This window comes from Salvelinus sp. IW2-2015, linkage group LG18 (genome assembly GCF_002910315.2).
Source record: "Salvelinus sp. IW2-2015 linkage group LG18, ASM291031v2, whole genome shotgun sequence".
Lineage (NCBI taxonomy): Eukaryota > Metazoa > Chordata > Actinopteri > Salmoniformes > Salmonidae > Salvelinus > Salvelinus sp. IW2-2015.
Window position 1 is genome coordinate 8,975,331 of NC_036858.1, and position 27,500 is coordinate 9,002,830.

At 43.9% G+C, this 27,500-nt stretch overlaps 1 protein-coding gene across 34 annotated transcripts in view; it reads left to right on the top strand.

The window, feature by feature from the left end:
- The window catches only part of LOC111978135 (transcription factor 7-like 2), a 135,839-nt gene that overhangs the window by 21,212 nt on the left and 87,127 nt on the right, over window positions 1-27,500 (top strand). For all 34 annotated transcript variants that reach the window (XR_011481394.1, XR_011481395.1, XR_011481396.1 and 31 more), the window contains exon 4: window positions 24,534-24,635. Coding sequence is in view for 27 of the 34 variants with exons in the window: in XM_024007979.2 (XP_023863747.1) it covers window positions 24,534-24,635 (102 nt within the window). In the remaining 7 variants the exon portion in view is untranslated. The remainder of the gene's footprint in view (window positions 1-24,533; window positions 24,636-27,500) is intronic.

Here is a 27,500-nt window from a genome sequence, read left to right on the forward strand (position 1 = left end):
CTGGCAGCTGTTGCGAAACAGTAATCCGGACATGTTTTATGTCCCCCCACCCCCCTCCCCTTCTCTCTCCTTCTCATTCTTCCTTCTCTCTCTTCTCACTTTCTCCTATTCCCCAACAGCGGGCTGATTATCCTGCTCGATTACTCTGTGTTTTATAGTTATTACCTCATTTGTTGTGGATCAAATGAGTGATAGAGAGCCAATAGAGTTCTGAGAACATGCATTAAGCAAGTTGGTAGAGCACTAATGACCACAGCAGCAAGCTTGGAGAAGCCTAATGTACTGACTAAAATGTCACGGAATTTGACTGTCATGACCTCGTAGACTCGCGTGTGGCAAATCACGTCACCGCACACAGCCCTCACACCCACATGATGTGATTACTAAAATTACAGTACAATTGTTCAGTATAGCAACACCGTCACTGATGAACTCTCTCAACTCTCCTATTCTACAGATGGACTGGAATGCTTTTCGAGCCAGACCGGCAGCCTCCCAGCATTTGATGGGGAGTGCATAATCTGGTATTTTATCTGACCTGTTCAAACGTCAACTATGACAGTACTGCTCATAACATGCCATGGCTAAACATAACATTGACTGGTGGTATAGTCGTATCACAGACGAACATCTATGGAGCTCATGCCAGATGCATTGATGAATCCAGACTGACAGACGGCTGATACTTATTCTCTGAATGGAGAACCTGCCACTGCTTCACATGTGCATGTGCTTGCCTCTTTGGGGTTTTTAGGTTGACTTCTCGTATAAGCACTTCTGACATCTGATGCTAAACAGTGCTTTATAAAAAACTTTGACTGATTACCACATTACACATTACAAGACAACTTACATGTTGTATTTTTTTATTATTATTGAATGGTATAATCAATATGGGGGGGAGAAAGAGACAACCCTGTGTATTCTGCACCAGGATCAGGAACTCCTGTTGTGTACGGTCACCATCACAGGAAGTCATGCCACTGACATGTTTGCCAAAAAGTGGCCCCATTACCACCAGAACACATTGCCGAAGGCCTCAGTACCTGTATCGGCTGGGAAGAAACGGAAACGTGCACGTCTGTTTAATTAGCATTGTTACTTGGCTTCCATAGTATTCTGTAAAAACCGTTATTTGTATTGTAGATGTACTCTGTTCTACATTAAAAGTTTTCAAAACACTTAGTTTTAAACATCTGCGTAAACTTCCGCAATTGCATGATTTTATTCTCGCTAGGCTACTGACTACTGACCAATGCTTCCGCTGCATCCGGTGAGTATTGTCACTGTCAACGTCCGTGAACAGAGTCCATGTGGCGGAGAGTTATGGTATGGGTACGCCTAAGCTACAGACACTGTCAGTTTTATAATGCAATTTGAATGCACAGAGATACCTGACAATATCCTGAGCCTTAGTCATTCTGCCATTCAGCTTGCCATACTCATGTTTCATTATAATGCACAGCCCAAGTTGCAGGCGATCTGTAACACAATTCCTGGAAGATGGCACAACTGCCCATTTCTTCCATGGCCGCATACTCACCAGAAAGTCACCGTTGAGCATATTGGGATGCTCTGCATCATGGTCGACAGCGTGTTCATTCCGCCAATATCCTTCAACAGCCATGAAGAGGAGTTGGACAACATATCCCAGGCCACAATCAACAGCCTATCACTTCTATGATAGGAATTCGACCGCATGAGGTAAATGGTGTCACACACACTAGATTCTGACTGTTTCTGATTCCATGCCCCTACTTTGTTTTAAAACGTATCGACCCAACAGATGCAACCAGTCTTCCAGTCATGTGAAAACTCAATAATTAGGGCTAATTTATTCATTAAATTGACTAAATCCTTATATGAACTGTAACTCAGTTGAAATTGTTGCATGTTCATATATATGTTGTTCAGTGTAGATTAAAACACCTACTTTACCTACTCTGTTCCCAAATTACAACCTTTCCGCAATAAACACCTCAATACCCACTACATTTCAAACAAAGATACCAAATGTTGGGCTTAGTGCCAGTGCACTCAACTTGGAGAAACAAACTTCGGCCCTCAACTTTGCCAGAACAGATAAATGCACCAGCTCTTATAAACCCCAGTAGAGACCTGTAACCATCAAGACATACAGTCAATTAGCAAAGCAACAGTAGAAACATCACAAATCACACATTCAAAGTTAACCCTTGTTCCAGTCCACAACATCACATTAGTGCCTCACCAGCACTTTATAACAACAGCTCACTTTCCACTGTTCCCCCCTCCCCGATTGACACATGGGGCGTCATGGAACAGACAGGCAGGTTGCACTCATGGTAGAAAGAATCACCATGTATACTGTTGCCATGCGATGAGTGTCGACAGCTTAGATTTGTGAGGATTTTCTATTTGAGCTCAGGATTGACCCCTGAGTTGACCCTGACTCTCTAGTTCAGTCAAGCCGGAGGGGAAGATCCTCATCCTCATTTAAGACCTGCTTCCTGTGTTGAGAGCTGAAGAGGGATGTGACAGACAATGTCTGCATCCCAAATGTACCATGTGCGCCCTTTCTAAAGTAGTCCTATTAGGGTAACGGCATAGAGCCCTTCGTCTAAATGCAGCTGTCCACTCATGTATTGGATCCATGATGGTGCATTTGAACCATGCCACCACATCGTTAGGTATTGTATGATACCACTCTATACCTGACCCAGTTAAAAAGACGGAGCAAACAGCGTATCATCCTCAGCTAGAGCAGTTAGTCCAAATCTATTTATAGCCCGTACCCCTTCAAACATTTCACCCAGCTGCGACCCCCCTAGCACCAGAGTCAGCCACTCCAAATTGTTTTTTTGCCATCATATGTAAAGACCTCCACACACACACTCATACCATTTTCAGTACGTGTCCAAAACATCTTTCAAGCATTCCTTACATCAAGACCTCTCCGATTGGATGCAGCAGTGTACCCAAGTGGCGTTGGGAGCAACTGCTGCACACACCGTTACCCACTCCACTATGTTCCCCTTTCATGAACTCGTTACTTAAATATATTATCCTCTTCATCGTTGCTCCTTGTTGCAGACAAAGATCTGTCTTCCTTAATTGACCTTCATAATACGTTAAGCGACATTTTACCAGCGAGCGTTGTCCAGGTTTCCCGCCAGTCTTGTTGACTCACGTCAGTGTGTAACGCATATATTCACGTGTCTTGTAGGCGAAGCAGCAATTGTTCTCAACAATCTTCTCCATGTCACTGATGCATTCATGAACATCTCTTCGTTATGAAGCATCCATCTGTAATCGCTTTTTTTGACCTTCTTCCCCCTCCACCATTGTTCCCACCATATCCACGCACGCAGAAGAATTAATACTCCTCCCAATCAATATGGAGCTTGCCTTCCTAGCACCCTCGTAGTCACCATATAATGACTTATTCTAGCCCATCTTAGAATGGATCTGTTGCTTTTTATTCTTACTACTCGAAAGTCGTACTTTTTTCTCACTCCTCAAAAACGTTTTTTCAAATGTCTGTTACTCTAAATGGTCTGCGCAAGAGGAATGTTTCCCGCGAGAGCTTAACGGCTTAATGTGAATTATGTTAATTAGTTGAGCTAGCTTACCTGTATATAGACCAATGTTAGTTATTTCACTTAACACTAGATGCTCTAATTTTTTTTGGCAGTTGAAACGAGGCACTCAGCGAGAAAAAAAACCGTCTACCCAAAGTAGTATCACCCCGTTGAAAATAAAATGTTACTTTGAAAACTGTGAAGTTTTATTTTTTTTATTTATAATTTTTATTTAATAACAAATAATCACATTTTTTATTTTGGCTTACACAGTTGGGAAACCTGTTCTACGAGTAAGGAAAATGTCACATGCAATTTCACCAAATCCATACCGTATACTTACCTTTGTATGATTGTCATTCTATTAGTGAAGAGATGCAATTGAACCAGAGCAGAGATGAGGGGAAAACTCTTACTCTGTTAGTTCATTATCAGGTGAAGTTTTTCTCCATCCCTCTTGTATCACTATGTGATTCACCACCGGAAACTGGTAAAATACTCGCACCTGCAGTCTGAACAACCATAATGAATATACGACCTCTAGCTCCTTTCATTACAACTGTCCATGCTTAAGAGTAGTTACATTCCCTATGTGGGGAATAAAAACAACCTCTACAGGAGACTGCGAATCAAACATGAGTTGAGTAATGCTATACCCATTATGCACAATTATGCTATGTTATTCCATTATGCACAATTGTTAATTCATGTGGTGTAGAACTAAGGCTGCATTCTTCAATACTTAATAGTTTATTTTACAAAGACTGAATCTATTTCTGCCAGAGCGAGTTGGCTAACCACAATAGCAACAAACGAAGGAAAAACAATACACTTTAGTCTCGGTCAAAACGAGGAACAACCGTCTCGATTAAAAATAATCCGATGATATTTAAGTTACACCAATCCACATGCTGAACACGATAGCTGATCACACAGCCATCGTAAACGGAACAGACATAGCCCTAGATTTCAACAAATGAGATAGCAGGTCTGGACAGTCCTTATTCGACAGGTTGCTGCCTCCAAGAGCTCATCATCACCAAACTCAGTCATCGATGCTTTTGTGATGTGCTGTCAATCAGCTGTCCTTAATATGATTCATTACATCGACTTTCCACCTTTTTAAAGAGTCTCTTTTCTTGTAAACATGCCAGGTGCCAATACTGCCATCATCATCCACATGCATGTAAAACTACCAGATAATCTTTTTTGTATCGTCTCTATTAATTCAGAAACAACTCTGCTATTTAGTCCAAAGTATATATATTTTTTTAAGTTAAGACACGTTGTGATCTCTTCTTGTGTAAAAATATTGCTCAAATTGTTTCTTGTGCAAATTCAGAAAATTCTCATTCATTTTCTCTTTATGGTCTCCTCACCTCCAACCACACGTATCATGAGAACAGGGTGAAATCCATGTGAAATAATTAATGGCTAAGGAAGAAAAGAGTGTTACTAAAGAGCTTAATAATTTGTGGTGAAAAACATACCATATCTGTATGCAGTCAAAAAAATAGCTCACACCTAAAGCAGATTCCAACCAGCTATTAATACTGAAAAATGTATTTGTATGACATTATCATTTCAAACTGAGAAAACAAAAATATCTACAACAGTTTCATGCTCATAGTCGTTGATTATTATCAAGTGTGTAGCTTGTTTTAACAGTCTGTAAATTGCTAATCAGTTCTTCTAGTGCTGTACTATACAGCCCCAGCAGTAGCAGTCCCTCTACTCTGCAGTACGATGTGGCAGTTTCCAGCCTGACTTGCATTCGTAATGTACACTACATTGGAAACACTCAATTTGGCAGTGACTTTGGATGGGTTTCTGCCTGTAACAGCACATATTGACGAACATTAATCCTCTACACCCACCTCTACACTACCACTCATAGAGGAAAGCTCTGCTAGAACCTCAAAAGGCGTTCTTTCGGGGAGTGCCCATAAAAACACTTTGAAGAAACCCTTTTTGTTCCACGTCGAACCCATTTGTTCCTGTCAATGCCTTTTGAGTTTCCATGCAAACAAACAAAGTTTATAATCTAGAATTAAACAAAGGTTGACCTATGGGGCAGCCAAATAACTATTTCTGATAAGTGTGAAGGGCCTACTAGTACTTTACTTTTGTCACCTTAGCATACATCTTATTTCCGAGCTGACTTACGAGGAGTGAAGCATACATTTTCTACTGTTTTTTCCCCTCATCGAATCAAACCCCTCACCCTCGAATTGCAAACCTCCAGTGATGCTACCAACCGAAGCCACCGGATCCCTCCTTCATGCCTTATAGCTCCCCAGGTGTTAGAAATAATATACATTGGTATGTATATACATTATCTACTTAGCCTTATTTTAATACTTTAATGGGTACCGCTTTACATTCCAAAAATCAGCCACGAGTTACACTCAGCTTGTACTTAAAATGTCCCAGCAAGGTAATCAGAGCAGGTATAATGTAAAAAGCCATAGCACAGCCCTCGCCTAAGGATATTCTGATCTCATTTTTGGCCAACTCATAGGTGATTATTATATATCCATTTTGCCTCTTTTCAAATAGAGGAGCAACCATTTTATTCCACCTGATAGACAATGCCAAGGTCGTTTCTTGATCCTCATAGACGGGGTAGGCTGGACTGACTCACCAATCTTCACTGTGGCCTCACGTGCTATCGGTCTTCTATATCGGCCTCGAGGCCCTACTTGTATCTGGACAGTACAGACTATTGCCTTAGATCTCGTGTCTCTCGTTTGTTACGCCATGACTTCTCCGCTTGGTAGCTTAGTTGGAGACTCGTTCATTCATTGGTCGATTAGGCAGTGTGGCTGGTGAGCCTGCATTGGCACTAGGGTATAAGATGTAGCTCCCGTTTCAAAGCGATAATGGCGTCTCCAGATAGAGCAACGAGTATAATAATAGTTGTGGTGTATTGTGGGTCGATATGTTTATCATTCACACGCTCGGTCCAAATATTCACTCGCTTCCCTCTACATCCCTTCGTGCTTTTCCACACCTCCTTCTCCACCTGACCGACAACTGTTCTCAATAAGCGACCTACACAGTCTCGGTATTGAGTGCTTGAACATCATCTCTGTGCATAGTCAGTTGGTCTCTGCGACATAGTCCAAGGACCAGTTCCTTATTCTCACCGAGTTCAATATGTCCTAGATAAACTCGCCGCATTGTCAAACCAACTATTCCGCTTAAACTCTTATAAAATAATTGATAATGACGAATGACCATAATGATTTCTCACATCAAATGAAACAGGTTTACATTTAAAGGGGTAGGAATGCTATGCTAACTGCATTCATATCATATGGCTCAACGTGTCCCGCTGGCTTCATCTTCTAATAGCATATGGTAACATTAAACTATATGGCTGTATTAATTGGGGAATTCCTCAATAACCCTTGGTAGCCCTGGCACCAATCTCCCCTCCCTGCCTGCCGTGTGCATCTCGTTCCATCTGGAAAGATCAATCTCAACGTGCACCTCCATTCCTCAACGGTGCACCTCCATCCTCAACGGTGCACCTCCGTATCCATCCTCAACGGCCCAATGCACCTCCCGCGGTGTCCTTTACCTCGCACCACTTTGGAGTTGTCAGCTTTATTTAGATCAGATTGTGGTGGTGTGTTGTGTGTGTCTGTTGTGTCGTTGTGTGTGTGTGTGTGTGTGTGTGGTGTGTGTGTGTGTGTGTGTGTGTGTGTGTGTGTGTGTGTGTGTGTGCTGATGTGATATCACCAGCCTCAGATAATGGTTGTGTGTTGTATAATATGTGTGTGTATGGACTTAGAATTATAAAGCTCTTAGTGTATGAGACGCCTCAGAAGCTCCAATACGTCGTTATCTGTTCAGGTGGTGTCCTCCTCTAGTTAAAGTGGCATTAGCATAGGCATTGTGTCCTGCGACCCGACCACACTGCGGCTTTCATCTCGCTGGCCCCCCACACACAATGTAGCTTCACATTCAACACACTATTTTATACAGAGTCGTAGCGGGAAATGGCTGAAGCCATGACGCGCTAAGCTGGCAGCGCAGGCGATATAGTATTCTAGACATTTCAATTTCAAAAAGACCCTTGAGAGTGTCACAGAGACACAACCTGGGATGGACTTAAGGGCGTGTAGTGGGCACAGAGGCGGGATGGTAGGTTCAAGGCAGGTCAAATATGAACTCGACGGAGTATACGTGGAAGGAAAGGGTTTGGTGACTCCTTCTGTAACCAATCGCGGTGGGACTTGGCTGGACTTGAACATATAATCGCTATAGCCGTTTGGAAGGGAACAAGGGAATGGTGTAGTTTGGATAGGTGATGGTGACTCCCGTGTGGTGCTGTGTGTGTTGTAGAGTGGTGCGGTGATTCTGTGATTGTCGTGTTATATCGTGTTGTGTGATGCTCTCAGTGATAGTTGATGAGCTCGATTGTAGTGCTCGCTCGCTCGTGATAGTGTGTGTGTGTTTGATGTGTGTGTGTTGTTTGTTTCGATGTTTGTACGGTTTGTATGGTCTTAAGCAACGGGTTTGCTCAACTTCAGCTTCAACCTACATTGCTACAGTACATGTGGCGGAGCTGCTTCTAGCTGGGCTACGTGTGATGTGTGATGTGTCTGTGCTGATGTGTGATAGATGCTACTCTCTCAGTGTTCGTGTGGTGTGTGTGTGTGTGTGTGTGTGTGTGGACGATTCTGTGAGAGACACACAGCATTTCATCTCCACCGTGTTTACTGTAGTCCTCACTTTAACAGCACACTGTATATTTATGTAGAGACGACACAGCCTCACCCCCTTGATGTTGGAAAAGGCGATGGGGGGTTGGGGGTAAGGGGTAGGTACTGCACTGCTGTTTGAGGGATTGGGTGCWGGGTAACAAACACTGCCAGTACTCCCCCCCCACCCCCTCTCAGTATCAAACCAATGCCTATTCTCTGATTCAAACACACATTATTTTAACCTCCCATTCTAGCTAAAACAACCAGAGGTCAAGCAGCCAGTTGCATCCCCACCGTTCATTAAGAGTGAAACCTACTATTTAGCCACATTCCTTGCAAGCTTGCTCTCTCACTCACCCCGCTCTCCCTCTCTGTCTCTCCCTCTCTGCCTTTCTCTGTCCGTCTCCCTCCCTCTCTCTCTCTGACTCTCGCCCTGTCTCTCTCCCCCGTCTCTCCCTAGCTTGCTCTCTCTTTTTTTTTTTGGCGTAGATTTTTACATATATCACAGGCTGGCAGGCTAAGAGCCTGGGACTTCCCCACGCCACACTCCAAGCCTTTGATCCTTTGCTTTGGAGGTAACATCAAAAGGAGAGGCATAGAAAGGCAGCTACTACTGTGAAGTTCAATGTTCAACTTGATGGCTTGGCTGAGGGCTTTTTTTTCTCTCCTCCTCCCGCCGCTGCACTGCTTCCCCCCAGCTGACAGAAACACACAGTTTGTAGCTCAGGTTTTTTTCTAGATGATGTTAACCTTTATGGGACCTATCTGGAACAAAACGAGAAGCAAAAAAGAACCTTTATGAATCTGTATCTACGTCACTATAGGTGTATACATAGCTTTATTCATATTAAGTGATTTCCGGTGCCAGGATCTAGCCTTTTTTCCCCGAAAATCTCCCAATATTGCCGAGGGTTGCTTCAGTGCTGGCCCTCGTTGACATAAGAGAGGACATTACTCCGTCTTGTTTGCTACGCGCATGTTCAGGTGTATTCATCTGCCCGCCGGAGAGAGCTGTCAGAATGTGTTAAGGGGAGGAGAACGTCTTCTGTTTAAGCTCCCGTGTTGACACACCTTTGTGTTCACTCACTGGAAAACAACTCAGACCTGCTCTTATGATGAACGCCTAGCTTATTATCATCATCTGTGTATATAAAAAAAGAAAAGAAGATCCCAGAAAATTATTTCAGAATGAGAATATAGATCATATTGGAGCTTAATGGTATAATGTAGTGGGACTCTATGGAGCTAGGGTATATATAGTGTGTCCTCGCTCTGTCTCTCTCTCTCTTTCTCTCCCCCCTCTCTCTCTCTAACTCTCTCTTTCTCTCCCCTCTCTCTCTCTCTAACTCTCTCTTTCTCTCCCCTCTCTCTCTTTCTTGCTCACACACATGTTTGGCGTGTCATTAGCCCGTCTGCTGTAAAGCGTGTTATTGGACAATGATGACAGGTTTTTTAGTTAGTCTCTCTGTCGGGCTTGGGGTGCATTATCATGGTAGGTTGTTTTGTTTTGGGAGCAATGGATGTGTCATTATGAATTATGATTTTTTTTTTTTGGTTCAGTTTTTTTTGTGTTTGGTTATTTTGATTTTTGTGTGGGATGTGTGGTGTGTGTGTGTGTGTGTGTGTGTGGGGGGTGGTGTGGTGTGTGTGTGTTGTGTTGAGGGTTTTGTTGGTGTGGTGTTTTTTGTTGGGTGTGTGTGTGTGTGGTGTGTTGTCTTGGGTGTGGGGGGTGTGAATGTGGGTTGGGCAGGTGTGTTTTTCGTGTTGTGGGCTGGATGTTGGGGTGGTTTGCTTCTGGCTGTGCTGTGGTTGTATATGTGCTGGCCTTGGTCAGTTGGTTGGCTGTGTGGATCATGTGGGTGGCTGTGGTGCATATGTTGGTGTGCTGTGGTTATTGGTAAGGAGCTGGGTAATGGTTCTATACTGCATGGGCTGTGTGCGATAATTTCGCAGCCTGGCTGTTTGCAAGCCCAGCAAATAGAGATTAGCATAATGGAAGCTGATCAATAGAATGGCCTAGCGCTTCGTTATCCCGACGTATTATCCATGGTGTGGGATTTATGTCCCGTTTTCATGGGGCAACTTCGGAGAGAATATGAAGAAGGGTGTTAACAAAAGTTTGGTGGTATTCAAAAGAATTTGTTTTTTTTCACTTTCCCCTATCAAAAGTTTGCATGTTAAAGGTTGGCTGTACAAGGGACAGGTAACACAGCATAGAGTTGTCCACGCTTTCCCCTATCTTTTCTCTCCCTTTTTCCCCCCTACATTTCCCTTTTGGCCGTGGAGATTAACCCTATAGGAAACTCCAACAGGGAAAGTTTTGGTAGAAGACCATAATAAAAGATTCCAATCAAGTAATTGGCTTCTGTGTGGCCACGTTTGTTGTGTCCTCTTGTAAAGGAGGGGGGTTTTTCAGACGTCAGAACAGATCACCCAGTGGATAAGCTATGCAGTAATTAGCCATGAGGTGTCCCCCCTTGTGTGTTCATGTGTGTGTGAAGAGACAAGTGGGGTGGGGTGGGTGGGAAAGGGGGGCCTTGGGTCAGTTGATTTGGTGGTGAGGGGTGGGGTACAGAGGGGCAGGAGAAACACCCGCGCAGCCCGGCCCACGTAGGAGGCTCCTTGACCCTCCCAGAGTCCTGTTTTCACAGCAACGTCCTCCATTTTAATGAGCTCCAATAACCACATCCTTATGACTTATTTATTCATCATAAACTGGGTGGTTCGAGCCCTGAATGCTGACTGACTGAAAGCCGTGGTATATCAGACCGTATACCACAGAGATGACCAAACATTACGTTTCTTACCAGTGTATAATAGCAATAATGCACCTCGGGGGTTTGTGGTATATTGCCAATATACTACTGCTAAGGGGTGTATCCAGGCACTCCGCGTTGAGTCGTGCTTAAGAACAGCCCTTAGCCGTGGTATATTGTCCATTTACCACACCACCTCTGACCTTATTGCTTAATTAAGCCCCGACGGTGAAGAGCTAGTCTCCCAATGCTATAATGTGTGTGTTTTAAATGGATGGAAAATATTTGAATCACAGTCAAATGGATGGAATATTTCCCTCTATCACAGTCAATAAGATCAAATTTCCCTCAGGAACAGTAGATTAGTTTCAACTAGGCTTGATGTTTTCTCTAGGATACAGTATATTACAGAGTATTGTAGATTTACAGATTCCTCTGACCACTGGGAGGGTTTCTGCTGTAGTGCAAACTGTCTTCACTGTCTTGGCGGTGTAGTAAGGCTCTATGCCTGTGTCCTGAAACCATTCTGAATTTTGAGCTGGAGCCCTAGTAATGGGCCGCATGAATATGGAGTCTGAACTGCTCCACGGTGTGTSTGTGTGTGTGTGTGTATGTGTGTGCGTGCGGAAGTGTTTGCGAATGTGTAGAAAACCTTTTGTAGGTTGTGTGTAGAAATGGTCTGTGTATGTGTGTGTTATTCTTTTGTGTTGTTTGAGGGTATGTAGGCGTAGCTGTGGATTTCTGAGCGTTTAGTGTGTGTGTGTGTGTGTGTGTTGTGTGTGTGTGTGTGTGTGTGTGTGTGTGTGTGTGTGTGTGTGGTGTGTTGTGTGTGTGTGGTGTGTGTGTGTGTGTGTGTGTGCGTGTGCGTGTGTGTGTGTGTGTGTGCGTGCGTGCGCGCGCGCGCATGTTCTCTAGGCTTTTAGTACTTCACAAGGTCAGTGTATTTTTCTCCTAAAGGAACCTGCGTTCTTTGCTTTATACTCCAATAGAATCCTTTTCCAATTTGACGGCCATGGAAGTGTATAGTACCGTAGTTACCTAAAAGTTACCTAACAGGTAAGCTTCTTGTTGTGTCAGGGTGACATCCATCTGACATCACAAGGACAATCATCATCAGCCTCAACCCATTCAAGGGGGCTGCCATAAGAGGTTTCAGGGCTCTGGCTCAACCTTCAACTTCTTAGTTTATACTTTTAATATTACCACAAGAATTTACACACAACGTACACCTATTACCCAACTTTTCTTTTGTAACACAGAACGAGCGCCTTGCGTAAAGGGCTCAGGCACACCTAGCCCTGCTGCGCTAGCATGCTGAGCCCACGTAACCGCTATGTAGGTCAGTGTGCTCGAGAATCCACCGGCGGAAGCAGGACTGGGATCTGACTTGAGCTTCTCACCTCAGCCCTGATCTCACTGTGCTGCTCTGGGCTACTGTGGACAAATAGTACAGTTATCAAGCGGATGCGTTCATCCAAAGCCACCTGCAGTTTACACTTTCTGTATGTTAAGCATTCGCTGGAATTGAAACGATTAGAACCGTTCTCCGAACCACGGTAGATCCAAGAGACCCTTGGAGAGGTTTGTTTTAAGTATAGACTGAGGAAGATGTGGAACCACAGTCTTGGGGAAAGTCCCAGACACGGAGAGAGTCAGAGAACTAGAGACTGAAGCTGAGATAGAAGCAGTAGCGACCTGAGACCCGGGCAAGCCGAGCCTGATGTTAAAGATGCTTGTGCTGTTTGTTAGCGTCCCTGGTCTGTCGGAAGAACAGCAGGCCCCTGCAGTCCTCAGCCTCCCAGCTCTATTTATAGAAAGACCCAAAGATACTCTTAATGACACCGCGAGGTAGAGCCAGGGGGAGTTAAAGAAACACAACACTGTTTACTTTCTGAGTCTGTAGGCTGGGAATCCACCAACAGTCTGGAGTCACACTGGGATGATGTCATATCCCTGGAGAAGATGTGAGTGCCCCAGTGTGTCTGTGACTGGGAGTGGGATCAGTGCTTGACTTGGCCAGGAGCTCACAGGAGCTGAGTACCGGCACCTCAAATGTTCTACTGCTTGAGCTCCTGTTCCACTTATAGAATATTGTCTCTAAAGTATTGTGGAGCTCCTGGAGCTGAAATACTCTAGCTCCCACAGTCACTCAGTTTATTTATCATTGGTTCAGATTATTTTGTCTTTCGAACAGACATGTTAATAATAGAGCACTTTACTGCTGTTATTAACTTTTGTTCAATCCTTTTTGGATATTTTCTGGTTGTTGAATGTGTGTTGTGCGTCTTTTGAAACTTGTGTTGCAAGTCCGTGTTTTAAATAGGGCATGTGTCCTCACCTGTTAAGTATAAAGTGTAGGAGCAAGACCACACATATCTGGTGAATCTGTGTTTGAGACCAGAGTTAACATCCAGAACAGGACAGATTAGGAAAGGGTTCAGGGCCACATTTTGAGGAAACAGTGAAAATAATTTCCAAAATAAACCTTTTTTTATGGAAGAGTGCAAAGCCTCAAAGTCTTTTGAAACCAACACAGCTTTGGCCTCGTTGTTTTCAGACAGTTTGTAGAATACGTTTAGAGGATGTGTGGAGGGGTGGGGGAGGAGGTTGCGGTGTGGAGTGGGGGTGTAAGAGGTGAGGAGTCAGGGCCTTGTGGAACCCCCTAGCGGTTCTYGCTTTGGAGTAAATGCAGGCCCAGCAGACCCCTTCCCGCCCCAGGGCACACAAACCCCAGGCCTTCCCATATTCCACTGTTATTTTCCTGGTGCAAAATGCCTCGGGCTATCAGAGCTGGTGGGGCTTGTAAAAAAAAATACAAATATTTACTCATAAAATGTGTATTAGAAGAACTAAATCAGTCATGAAGAGCCCTRTCGCGTCGACTAACTTTCTCTCAGCTTTGGCTGGACTTTTCCCCCTCCTCTACTGCCCTTCGCTGTTTGCCTGCTTATTTCACTCTTCTTCCTCCCCATCCGCAGTTTTCTGGAGACAAAGCCTACATACGCACCCACCCACACACACACACACGCACACACACACGTACGCACACACACATCCTAGAGATTGGGAAAGGGTCTCTCTTTTGACCTGGGGGATTTCAAAGAGTCTGGATTGCATAATTCTTCTTTCCCCCCCCCCCCTCAATTACAGAAAATGACTGTTCCCGCCCCAACAAGTGGGTGCATATTTTAGCCCTGCACCTGTGGCCTAGACAAAGGAACCCACAAATATCAACAAGGAAACATATTCGCCCATCGTTTCCCAGTATAATTTGAATCTAGCAGCTGTCCTTAGGAGAATGTGAAGTTAAACAATACACCTTCTTAGACCTTCTAGTCTTAGTCAACGCCAATAAGACTTGACGCTGGGATAGTGGGATTGACTCTTTTGAATAAAGCTCTTTTATATTTGTTGTTTGATTTGGTGTTATCTGCGAGCTATCATTCTGATCCCAGGCCCCTGTCCCCAGGGTGTTATTGGACATGATGAGCGTGTGTTCAGTAATGTGTGTGTGTGTGTGTGTGTGTGTGTGTGTGTGTGTGTGTGTGTGTGTGTGTGTGTGTGTGTGTGTGTGTGTGGTTGGTGTGTGTGTGGTGTGATGTGTGTGTGTGGTGAACATGCCTGTCACTTTGTGTTGAGTGTATGCGTATGTTGCTCCTTGTAGCCTACATGTCAAAATCTGTGTGTGTGTGTGTGTGTGTCTGTGTGTGTGTGGTACACAACCACTGCTCTTGTGTCTGTCTGGCGGTGGCTGTGTCATGGCTGTACTATGAGGCATGGCCACAGCCCATGGCCACAGATGGGCTGGAGATCTGCCTGGGGTCTCCAGAGCAAGACCCAGGCTCCATATGTAAACCGGAGCTGCTCGCCTCTCTCTCCCGCCGATCTCCCTCTCACGTTGTTTACAGGGCTGGAATGCCTCTAGACCCCGTTTGGCCTGCGACCGGGATTCACTTKATTCTCTCTCGCTGGTCTGTGGGGAATATTTACAGTGTTCCAAGCCACTTTGGCACATTAGGAAGCCTGTTTGTCTGATTGGGGGAAAGCCTCTGCTCTTAATCCAAAAGTAAATTAACAAACCGGTCTGCGCCGAGGCTTGGATTGGATGTGATAAACACGTTAGATGGGGTTTTAACAACAACAGGTTTTACACCATCGACCGTCTCCACAATTCAGGGCAGCTGACTCGGTTTATCGCTAGTAAAATTGCATAAGATTATTTTATTTGGTCAGTGTTTTGACGCTTAGCTTATTCATGAAATTCGTACATTTTGGGAGAGCTTTAGTAACATTATGCATTAGACTAGTGTTAATGACATACAGTATGTATCAAAGTATTTCAGGTTAAAATGTTCTAGTAGTCCTCTCGTATTCCAAGTCAAATATTCAGTACTATCGCCCAATTGGTGGTGTGGACGTGGAAGGATGTGTGAGCACTCACAATGCACTCTGTTGTCTCCCGCTGTGGCCTCCTCCTGTATAATGGATGGCACTGGGTTAGCCTCAGCTTGTTTGCATTGTGATGACTGGGTCTCATTCAGCAGCTCAAGCCATGCCAAGCTGAACTTCTGCATCAGTCACTCAAATATGGCAAGCAGACAGTCCAGCAGTTAGACCTTGGTAGTGAAATGTGGGGGCTTGGGGCTATTTTRTAAGACCACTTCTCTATCACTAACTCTCACCCACTTTCTAACCAGTGTGCTTGTCGCTATGGGAAATCTCCAGGCGGAAGAGAGAGAGTTCATCCCTGTGTAAGGATTTAGAGGACTCCCTTGTCTTTCACTTCATCAGAGACAATTGAGTTATTCAGTTCCCATTGTTGGTCCGGTGAGCCGAGGAGGGGCGAAGGGTTAGGAGGGGGGGGACGCCCCCTCCCATGCACAGTGTGTGCTCTGAGTGGCTCTTAGGGGCGGGAGATGCTGGGGGTAAGGGGAGGTAGAAGAGGTAGGGGGCGAGAGAGTTATCCTCCGGAGCAATTTGTCACATTGGAATGGCTCTTGAGTTACCAGGGAGGCCCTCCTAGCAGGAGAGTTTTTCAGGGGGGGAGCAGGGCGTCAGAGAGGGGTCAGGGGTCACTGCCTACTCAAGCCCCGGCGGCGCGTCCGTCAGCAGGCGCTGGGAGGAGGGAGGAACGAGGGAGGAGGGGAAAGGGGGAGGAGGTGGGGTCAGAAAGCTTGCCACTTGCCGGGGCTCCGTTTTCCTTGGCATGCTTGTAAAACCTGCAGGAGGGATTAGCATGTGGGAACATTTGCAATAGCAGCCTGAAGTGGAGCTGCCTGTCAGGGCATGTGCCCCCTGTTTCTCCGTCTCTCACCGCTCCAGCACCACACTCTGGGGTGTCACCTTTCACCCCCCCCCCCAAACACATACCACCTCAACGGACGTCCCCTCACTCAAGGCCTCCCTGTGGTTGTGTGGATATTTTTGMGCATCTGGACAATAATACTAAAATTGGACAATCATTTGGTTAGTCTAGTCTATGAGAAGAGTTTCCAATGACTGGAATCAGAATTAGGAACGTGACATCCTCTGGCACCAGTACACTCTTCGAAAAAAGGTGCTATCTAGAACCAAAAAAAGGTTATTCGGCTGTCCCCGAAGTGTAGCACACTTTCAACAGAGGGTTCCAGGTTTTTTTCTAGATCAAAAATGGGAGTCGCCCTGACCGTCTGTCAAGCTTTTATTTTGGTGGTTGTGAGTACTCAAAAGATTATATCATCCKAAAAATATTTAGGGCCATTATCTTTTCTACATACTACATACTACATACACTGGGTTTTTCCATCCATACAATGTATTTCTAAAAAATAAAATACAATAAATACAGTTGAAGTTGGAAGTTTACATACACTTAGGTTGAAGTCATTAAAACTCGTTTTTCAACCACTGCACAAATTTCTTATTAACAAACTATAGTATTGGCAAGTCGGTTAGGACATCTACTTTGTGCATGACACAAGTCATTTTTCCAACAATTGTTTACAGACAGATTATTTCACTTATAATTCACTGTATCACAAGTCCAGTGGGTAAGAAGTTTACATACACTAAGTTGACTGTGCCTTTAAACAGCTTGGAAAATTCAAAAAAAATGATGTCATGGCTTTAGAAGCTTCTGATAGGCTAATTGGCATCATTTGAGTCAATTGGAGGTGTACCTGTGGATGTATTTCAAGGCCCACCTTCAAACTCAGTGCCTCTTTGCTTGACATCATGGGAAAATCAAAAGAAATCAGGCCAAGACCTATAAAAAAAAAAATGGTATACCTCCACAGTCTGGTTCATCCTTGGGGCAATTTCCAAACGATAGTACCCAAGTATAAACACCATGGGACCATGGAGCCGTCACACCGCTCAGAAGGAGACGCGTTCTGTTTCCTAGAGATGAACGTACTTTGGTGCGAAAAGTACAAATCAATCCCAGAACAACAGCAAAGGACCTTGTGAAGATGCTGGAGGAAACAGGTACAAAAGTATCTATATCCACAGTAAAAATAGTCCTATATCGATATACCTGAAAGGCCGCTCAGCAAGGAAGAAGCCACTGCTCCAGAACCGCCATAAAACAGCCAGACTACGGTTTGCAACTGCACATGGGGACAAAGATCATACTTTTTGGAGAAATGTCCTCTGGTCTGATGAAACAGAAATAGAACTTGTTGTCCATAATGACCATCATTATGTTTGGAAGAAAAGGGGGAGGCTTGCAAGCCGAAGAACACCATTCCAACCGTGAAGCACGTGGGTGGCAGCATGATGTTGTGGGGTGCTTTGCTGCAGGAGGGACTAGTGCACTTCACAAAATGATAGCATCATTGAGGCAGGAAAATTATGTAGATATATTGAAGCAACATCTCAAGACATCAGTGAGGAAGTTAAAAGCTTGGTCGCAAATGGGTCTTCCAAATGGACAATGACCCCAAGCATACTTGTGGCTTCAGGACAACAAAGTCAAGGTATTGGAGTGGCCATCACAAAGCCCTGACCTCTCCTATAGAACATTTGTGGGCAGAACTGAAAACGTGTGTGCGAGCAAGGAGGCCTACAAACCTGACTCAGTTTATACCAGCTCAGTCAGGAGGAATGGGCCAAAATTCCCCCAACTTATTGTGGGAAGCTTGTGGAAGGCTACCCGAAATGTTTGACCCAAGTTAAACAATTTAAAGGCAATGCTACCAATACTAGTTTAGTGTATGTGAACTTCTGACCTTATGGGAATGTGATGAAAGAAATAAAAGCTGAAATAAATAATTCTCTCTACTATTATTCTGACATTTCACATTCTTAAAATAAAGTGGTAATCCTAACTGACCTAAGACAGGGAATTTTTACTCGGATTAAATGTAAGGAATTGTGAAAAACTGAGTTTAAATGTATTTGGCAAAGGTGTATGTAAACTTCCGACTTCAACTGTATATACACTGAACAAAAATATAAACGCAACATGTAAAGTGTTGGCTCCATTTTTCATGAGCTGAAATTTAACCCAAAAAAATACCTGACATTTCCCATACGCACAAAGCTTATTTCTCTAAAATTTGGTGCACAAATTTGTTTATATCCCTGTTAGTGAGCATTCCTCCTTTGCCAAGAAAATCCATCCACCTAACAGGTGTGTCATATCAAGAATCTGATTAAACAGCATGGCCATTACACAGGTGCACCTTGAGCTGCGGACAATAAAAGGCCACTTTAAAATGGGAAGTTTTTGTTGCACAACGCAATGCCACAGATGTTTCAAGTTTTGAGTGAGTGTGCAATTTGCATGCTGACTGCAGGAATGTCTGTTGCCAGAGAAAGGAATGTTAATTTCTCTAGGTCCAACCGGCCTCACAACCACAGACCACGTGTAACCACGCCATTCTAAAATGGATTAAATAGATTTTTTCCCTCATCAATCTACCCACAATACCCTATAATGACAAWGCAAAAACATGTTTTTATACATTTGAGCAAATGTTTAAAAAAAAAATTTGGGGAAGAAATATCACATTTACATTTACAAGTATTCAGACCTTTTACTCAGTATTTTGTTGAAGCAACATTGGCAGCGATTACAGCCTTGACTCTTCTTGGGTATGACGCTACAAGCTTGGCACACCTGTATTTGGGAAGTTTCTCCCATTCTTCTCTGCAGATGCTCTCAAGCTCTGTCAGGTTGGATGTCAGGTTGGATGGGGGTTGGATGGGGAGCGTCACAGCATAGCTATTTTATTTTAAAATAAAGGTTAAATAAATAAAATACAATGTTCAGTGTTTCTCCAGAGATGTTCGATCAGGTTCAAGTCCGGGCTCTGGCTGGGCCACTCAAGGACATTCAGAGACTCCCGAAGCCACTCCTGCATTGTCTTGGCTGTGTGCTTAGGGTTGTTGTTCTGTTGGAAGGTAAACCTTCGCCCCAGTCTCTGGTCCTGAGCGCTCTGGAGCAGGTTTRTATCAAGGATTTCTCTGTACTRTTCTCCTTTCATCTTTCCCTCAATCCTGACTAGTCTCCCAGTCCCTGCAGCTGAAGAAACATCCCCACAGCATGAGGCTGCCACCACCGTGCTTCACCGTAGGAATGGTGCCAGGTTTCCTCCAGAAGTGATGCTTGGCATTCAGGCCAAAGAGTTCAATCTTGGTTTCATTAGACCAGAGAATCTTGTTTCTCATGGTCTGAGAGTCCTTTAGGTGCCTTTTGACAACCTCCAAGTGAGCTTTGATGTGCCTTTTACTGAGGTGTGGCTTACATCTGGCCACTCTACCGTAAAGGCCTGATTGGTGGACTGCTGCAGAGATGGTTGTCCTTCTGGAAGTTTCTCCCATCTCCACAGACAAACTCTGGAGCTCTGTTAGAGTGACCATCGGGTTCTTGGTCACCTCCCTGACCAAGGCCCTTCTCCCCCGATTGCTCAGTTTGGCCCAGGGGGGCAGCTCTAGGAAGAGTCTTGGTGGAGGCCACTGTGTTCTTGGGGACCTTCAATGCTGCAGACATTTTTTAGTACCCTTCCCCAGATCTGTGCCTCGACACAATCCTGTCTGGGACCTTATATAGACAGGTGTGTGCCTTTCCAAATCAGTCAATTGAATTTACCACAGGTGGAAACAGGATACACCTGAGCTCAATTTCGAGTCTCATAGCAAAGGGTTTGAATACTTATGTAAATACGGTGTTTCTGTTTTTTATTTATAATAAATTAGCAAACATTTCGAAAAACCTGTTTGTCGTTATTGGGTATTGTGTGTAGGATGATGAGGCATTTTTTTATTTAATACATTTTAGAACAAGGCGGTAACGTAACAAAATGTGGAAAAAGGGAAGGGGTCTGAATAATTTCTAAATGCACATTTTTTAAGCGTCCAGGATTTCAACGGCAGAAAAGTCCCTGGGGTTCTACATGGAACCCAAAAGAGTTCTACCTGGAACTAAAAAGGGTTCTCCAATGGGATAGCTGAATAACCCTTTTGGAACCTATTTTTCTAAGTGTGTACGGTGTCTTCAGAAAGTGTTCACACCTCTTGACTTTTTCCACATTTTGTTGTGTTACAGCCTGAATTTAGAATGGATTCAATTGTGATTTTTGTTTTTGTTTGTTACTGGCCTACACACAATACCCCAGAATGTAAAATTGGATTTKATTCKAAATTAAAAGCTGAAATGTCTTGAGTCAATAAGTATTTAATCCCTTTGTTATGGCAAAAACGTAAATACGTTCAGGAGTCACATAAGAAGTTGCATGGGCTCACTCTGTGTGCAATAATAATGTTTACTGTGATTTTTGAATGACTACCTCGTCTCTGTACCCGACACATGCAATTGTCTGTGAGGTACCTCAGTCAAGCAGTGAATTTCAAACACAGAATTMMMAAAAGAATAATGGGCAAATGTTGCACAATCCAGGTSTMCAACGCTCTTAGAGACTTACCCAGAAAGACTCAAAGGTGCTTCTACAAAGTATTGACTTTAGTGGTGTGAATACTTATATAAATTAGATATTTCTSTATTTCATTTTCAATAAATTTGCAAAAATTCTTAGAAACATGTTTTCATCTTTCATTATGGGGTATTGTGTGTAGATGGGTGAGAGAAAAATATATATTTAATCTATTRTGAATTCAGACTGTAACATAATGTAGAATGGTATGAATACTTTATGAAGGCACTGTATATGCTGTTCTGAGTTACCTCACWTCACTCTCAAGTGCCTCCGTCTCCCCGTCCCTTCATGGCAATTAATACCCAATGTGGGGGGTCTGTAAAAACCACAAGACCACAATCACTGGAGCTTTACAAGTCGRCTTTTCCACTAGGGCTGGGAWTTGCCAGGGACCTCACAATATGATATTACCACGATACTCAGGTGCCGATATGATATGTATTGCGATTCTCATGATTCTATATGTATTGCGATTTTTATACTGCGATTTTACTGTGATTCGATGTTCCAAAACATATTTCTCACAATATGTCTGCTGCAGAAGAACAAGAGAGAGTCATGATAAAACGAGTTTTGATCAATCATAGAAATACAAGTGCTGAAAACAAAATGGCTTCCTATTTAAAAAGAAGATGATGAACAAGCCTTGAAGGAAAAATAGTTTCGGTGCAGGTACAGCCAATTAGCGCAAAGTAATATTGTGATATTGTCAAAACGATACGATATATCATAAAAAATAATATCACAATATGTAACTAGCGATTCCACCCCTTGACGCACAAACATACCGTTGCAGTAAAAGCCTTGCGGGGGTCATAAATGAGTCGTTGTGGAGCCAGCCGGAGTTTTTGTTACAGGGGCTGAGGCAGAGGACGGGAGTCAGGCAGAGGACGGGAGTCAATAACTCCCTCCAGCACAAACCACAGCAAAGCACCCTGCAGTGAACCCTCTGCTAATTACCACTGATTTATCCACGGTCTCAGGAGGGTTTGTGGCACACACACAAATACAGACGTCACACACACACACACACAACACACACACACACACACCACACAACACACACACACACACACACACACACACACACACACACACACACACCACACACACACACACCAACAACACACACACACACACACACACACTTTCTGACGTAGTAACAAACACAGCAACACACAAGTGTACAGATTTCTTCTAGCACAGGCCCTTACATAGAGGACAGAGAGTAGCTCTGATTAGGTAGTTGAATAGGGCTACAGAAAGGAGCTGTCGGATAGCGGGCAGCAGAAGGGCCATAGTGATTGTTATTTAGAGCTAAGGATAGGGACACAGACGTATATGGAATGACAACGTTCCAACTTCTAGCTCCGGCCAAGTTTTTTGGACGGAATCCTAGCCCAGCAGTTGATGTTCCCTTTGCATCAGAGGCCAAGATACAAGGCCAACTCGACTTGTCAGAAGTTTTCCTTTGGGGGACCTGGTGTGGTATAAGGCGGCATACATTACGGTGCTACTTTTTATATCGAGTTTATAAATGGGGCCTGTGGTCCCAAGGTTAAGAAACGAGTCCGGAACCTCCAGTGTTTCCACTAGCAACTCTAACGACCCCCTTTCCCTCTCTCTCTCTCTGCTCTCTCTCTTGCTCTCTCTCTCTCTCTTCTCTCTCTCTCTCTCTCTCTCTCTCTCTCTCTCTCTCTCTCTCTCTCTCTCTCTCTCTCTCTCTCTCTCTCTCTATCTCTCTCTCTCTCTCTCTCTCTCTCTCTCTCTCTCTCTCTCTCTCTCTCTCTCTCTCTCTCTCTCTCTCTCTCTCTCTCTCTCTCTCTCTCTCTCTCTCTCTCTCTCTCTCTCTCTCTCTCTCTCTCTCTCTCTCTCTCTCTCTCTCTCTCTCTCTCTCTCTCTCTCTCTCTCTTCTCTCTCTCTATCTCTCTCTCTCTCTCTCTCTCTCTCTCTCTCGCCTTATTCTCTTGGTGTCAGTTTTCCTATCTGGTTGTGTTGTTCTCCCTGTACATATTTAGTTGTTGATCATGTTATATCAACTGTACAGGGTTTTATAGTTCTTTTTTATGGCATATTTTTCCATTCATATTTTGACTGCCCTCATTCCCATTAGTAGTGTGTCCACAGCACCACATGCAAATTCAGGGAACTCCTGTCACCGTTTGACGTATTGGTTTGAATACCTATTTGAATGTACTCTCCGTCAGTCAGCAGTATGGAAAGGTCAATGGTTCTTACACAGTGCGCCCTAGCATGATATTTAGTAGTTCTATTTCTCACACCGTACAGTAAGTGCCTGTTTGACCCTGTTGACCCCCTGGGGCCCTCTCTGAGCGCAGGCAGGCAGCTGAGGTGATCTCAGTCTGTGCCCCCTCCGACTTGGTAGACCTGACATTCGTAAGGCAAGAGTAGTCTATAGCAGGGTCACCCCGGAAGGATCACTGTGTCAAAATGTAGTGGGAGCATTAGCTATAGTCAAAGAGCAGGCACAGCAAATAGAGGTCTAGAAGGGAAAGCATTCGGCTGTGGGTAGTGGAATGAGTGGGGGGGGTATTATACTTCCACTATTGCATTATATGAGTACCCTTTTGAGAGTGTCCTTGAATCCTTTGAAGGTAAATAGTCAGTATGACCTGTTGACAAAGAAGACATTGGTCACAATACTTAAGATGCTAGGCTTCTTCTTTATGAAGTTCTTGCCGCTGTAAAGTTTGTCCTGCAATGGTTCAGACTTTGCTCTCCCTGATTCCTTAGCTCATAATTCAGAGCAACTGCTCTTCCTCCTGCTTCCTTCCGCGTTACAGTCCAGGAAACGAAGTATGGTTGACTATGTCACCAAAACGATTGGCATATCATCTGATTTAAAGGGCTCCACCCAGTTTATGAGAAAATTGTCCATGTATTTATCTACATCGTGTGTGTGTCTCTCTCACTCTCGCTCACTCCCACTCTCTCGTGTGAGTGTGTGTGTGTGTGTCACTCAGTCCTGATAAAGGCCAAGTCAATTATTCACTGGGACAGTCACTAGGTAGAGTCAGACCCATAACAGCTTGCCGTGGCTCCACAGTGCACCGTTTTATGAGGTTGGCCAATAAAAGTCATTCAAGTCACCTGGAATCCCAGAGTGGTCACATTTATGGCATTAAGTCATTCTAAACCCATAATCCACTTACAGTAGCCTTCACAGAAGCAGTGATTTAGCCTACCTCAGATTTGGAACGGTTCTAATTCTTGAACGGATGCCATAGAACACAACTGTACCCCCTTCAAACTGCTAGGACATGTAGTTCTCTTTTTTAATGTCTGTAATAAATGGTTTCAATCTAATGTCGTTTTTTGGGGGCGGGGACTAATATGACACCGAAAACGCAATGTTATGATTCCTCTCAATCCATATGAAGAGCGTGTACTTGTTCCTGAGGCAAAACCTCAGGAACAAATTTAAGTTTGTTTTTACTTTCTTTCATGTCATCTCTTTTAAAATGTTGATTCCTTTTTGTTAAATGTTTTTTTTTTTATTACTTCCTGCATCGTTAACGTGTTCTTTTTTTTCTTTCTCCACTTTGTTTCTTTCTCACCATCTAGTACCTACAGATGAAATGGCCCATGCTAGACGTTAACCACGGAAGTCTTCAAAGTAGACAAGCACTTAAAGATGCCCGGTCCCCGTCACCGGCGCACATCGTTGTAAGTAACACCCTGCTTTAGTCCTTTACATTTCTCTACCTCTTTTTCCCTCTAAGACGGAATGACAACCCTTCTACTGTATCCCGTTGTACACCTCTGTATACCCTCTTTTTCCAACACAAAACCTGTTGAATGGATGTCGGTGACTAACTGAAATACCTAGAGAGATGGCTGTCTTCCTGGAAATGACAGTCACTCACTAACCAGCCAAGATATTTTAAACCCGACCAACAGAGGTAGCTACTCATCATATTTTTAGAGGGGTGTCTTGCTTATATAAAGCATTTTGGGGGCTATAATAATTATATTGATTGTACTGATTGCGTAAAGCCAGTGGTAAGATCATGGGAAAGGCAAAGCTCACTTGGGATAAGCTGTTGGCTGTAGTGGAGTTGGCAAAGTGGCAGGTGACCATTGCTCTTTGGACGGCCACGCCGCTTCGGATGCAGTGTGTCGACACAAGGCCCCGCCCAGCCCTTACTGTACAGTAGAGTTTGGAGCCGGATAAGGATAAAGATATGAACCTTATAGGAAACCTATGGAGATGACCCATAACCTCATGGAAGGTTTATTCTGCTGACTTCATGAGCACGGTGTAGGCGGAGTTATAGCCACGTGGTTAAAGAACCCACGCTGCTCACATTCTGGCACCCAGGCTGGCTACGTGACTATTGGACCGTGATAGGGTCGTGAAAACTGAATCCTTGTTGTCTAATAGACCATGTTGAAATTTAAAAAGCCAGTTCTCTGTTATACTGTTCTGTTTCTCACTTTCCTGGCTATTAAGACAGGTCAATGGGACAGTAACATGGTGAGGAATATCAATCCGATGTGTGGCATGAATGTTAAAGGTGTTAACAAGGTGACTAAGAAGTGCCTTAGGCCAGAATCAGCATAGTGGGTAGCATTGTTTCTAGAGTTACATCACCAACGTTAATGTTCATACATGGTGTATATGCAATATTATCGGACATATACTTGGTTTAGGCTACGCTATAGACCCATTGGCCCGTATTCATAAAGCTTTTCCGAGTATGAGTTTTGATCTAGGATCAGTTTGAACTTTTGGATCATCGCAAAGAAGATTACATGGACACGGGGGAACTGATTCGAGATCAGTAGTCCTACTCTGACATGATTTATTTAGAGTTCACCACATAGCTGACCCTGTGTTGACCCATGGAGCGAACACGTAGTCTACATTTGTTTACCGCTTGAGTTTTTACGCAAAGACTTGAACATTTAGTGGCATAACTGTCAAGGCACTGTCTTCACGTACATCACTGTTGGTATTTGCTAAGTATAGACKGTTTTTATGAGCCACAATAAAAATACTATCAGAAATGGTTTCCAGTTCAACATTAATAGAAAGTTGGCAAGCCAGCCCTCTTGGTCTTTTGCCCAGTTTCGTTAAGTACATACAATTTAAAATAGGCTGTTTATTTGAAACAGAAACCTTGTCAAAAGTTATGCTAAGACAAAGAGATGGCGATGACAGTGCTCTAACAAACACAACAACCAAACTCAGTAGGACAGTCCCTCCTTATCCTCCGAGAGACGCCAGTGTTATTTTTATACCGTAAAGTTCAGGGGGCCCTACTTGGACGGTTATTTTAAGAGACATACATCTCCTCTGAAATCATTAAGCTGGTAGGAGGCAGTTAAGTTGCAGGTAAATACTTCTGTTTTTATTCCTCCATGAGTCATATGGCTGTAAATACTTATCACCTCACGTCTTCCATTGCTCCTTAGTACCGGGGGCTTGAAGAGGACTTTCCTAAGATGACATCCAACACACGGTTCCGGTTCAAATGCCTCGTGCTCAGAATACATTAGCGTCTCGTTGCGCCAGCAAACGTGTTTATCTCATTGTTTATTATATTATTTATTTTGATTGATCGGTACCATCTGTGATTTGTTTGATCAAGAACCGGGGGGGGGGGGTGTAAGATCAGAGGTGTTGCTGCACCGGCACACACTTGCTGTTAGAGTAAGTGATTCAATTGAATGTGAGATGAAGCTTGTTTTGTTATTTCCCCTCCCGCCCTTCCTCTCCATCTATCTCTGACTGAGGGGAGTTGGATTAAATGTTTCCCTGGTTTGCATCATTCCAGTGTTAGCAACGTATAGACAGATGGGTATGGTCAGAGATAACAGCACCTTGCGCCTTCGTGTCTCAGTCAGCGTGTAAATGTATAGATCGCAACCCCCTAACCAACATGGCCTATATGTTACTCTACGTGATCCCCTTATCAATAAATTGAGCAGTAAACAGTGGTTTCTTTTTGCTTTTAAATGGGAAGAACCTTGACCTCTTTGGCTAGGAATATGCTGTCTGCACTGCAGCGATAAGAGCCAGCCGATAGGCACCGAAGATAAGGAAGATAAAGTTCAAGTGACCCTTCAACAATCTTAGAAAAAGTCAGAGACAGTGAAACAGTAAATAAAACAAAAAGATCAAGTTTGAGACATACAAATGCTAAATTGAGCAGAGCGAGATGGAGTAGGACAAAGACAGATGGACAGATACACAGAATGAAACAAAAATGGACTATCTTGTGAAGAGTCTCTGTGTAGGTCAGTTTCTGGGGTAGAAGTGGGTGGAGCTCTTGAGGGTCAGCCATGAAGGGAATGGAGGAAGTGACCTCGCAAGAGCTTGTCGTTACGAGGCTGGGTGGTTTGCCCATCACCTCCACGCTCGCAAAGGGGGCACGCCAGGGCCTTTGAAGTGTCTGACCGCCCTGCGGGGCAGCCTCCAAACCGCTGCCGCTGAACTTTTAGACCATTGGCTGAATGTTATTATTTATTGATATGTCTATTGATGTGATTTTTTTACAGAAAGGAACCCAGGGAGAGACATTTTTG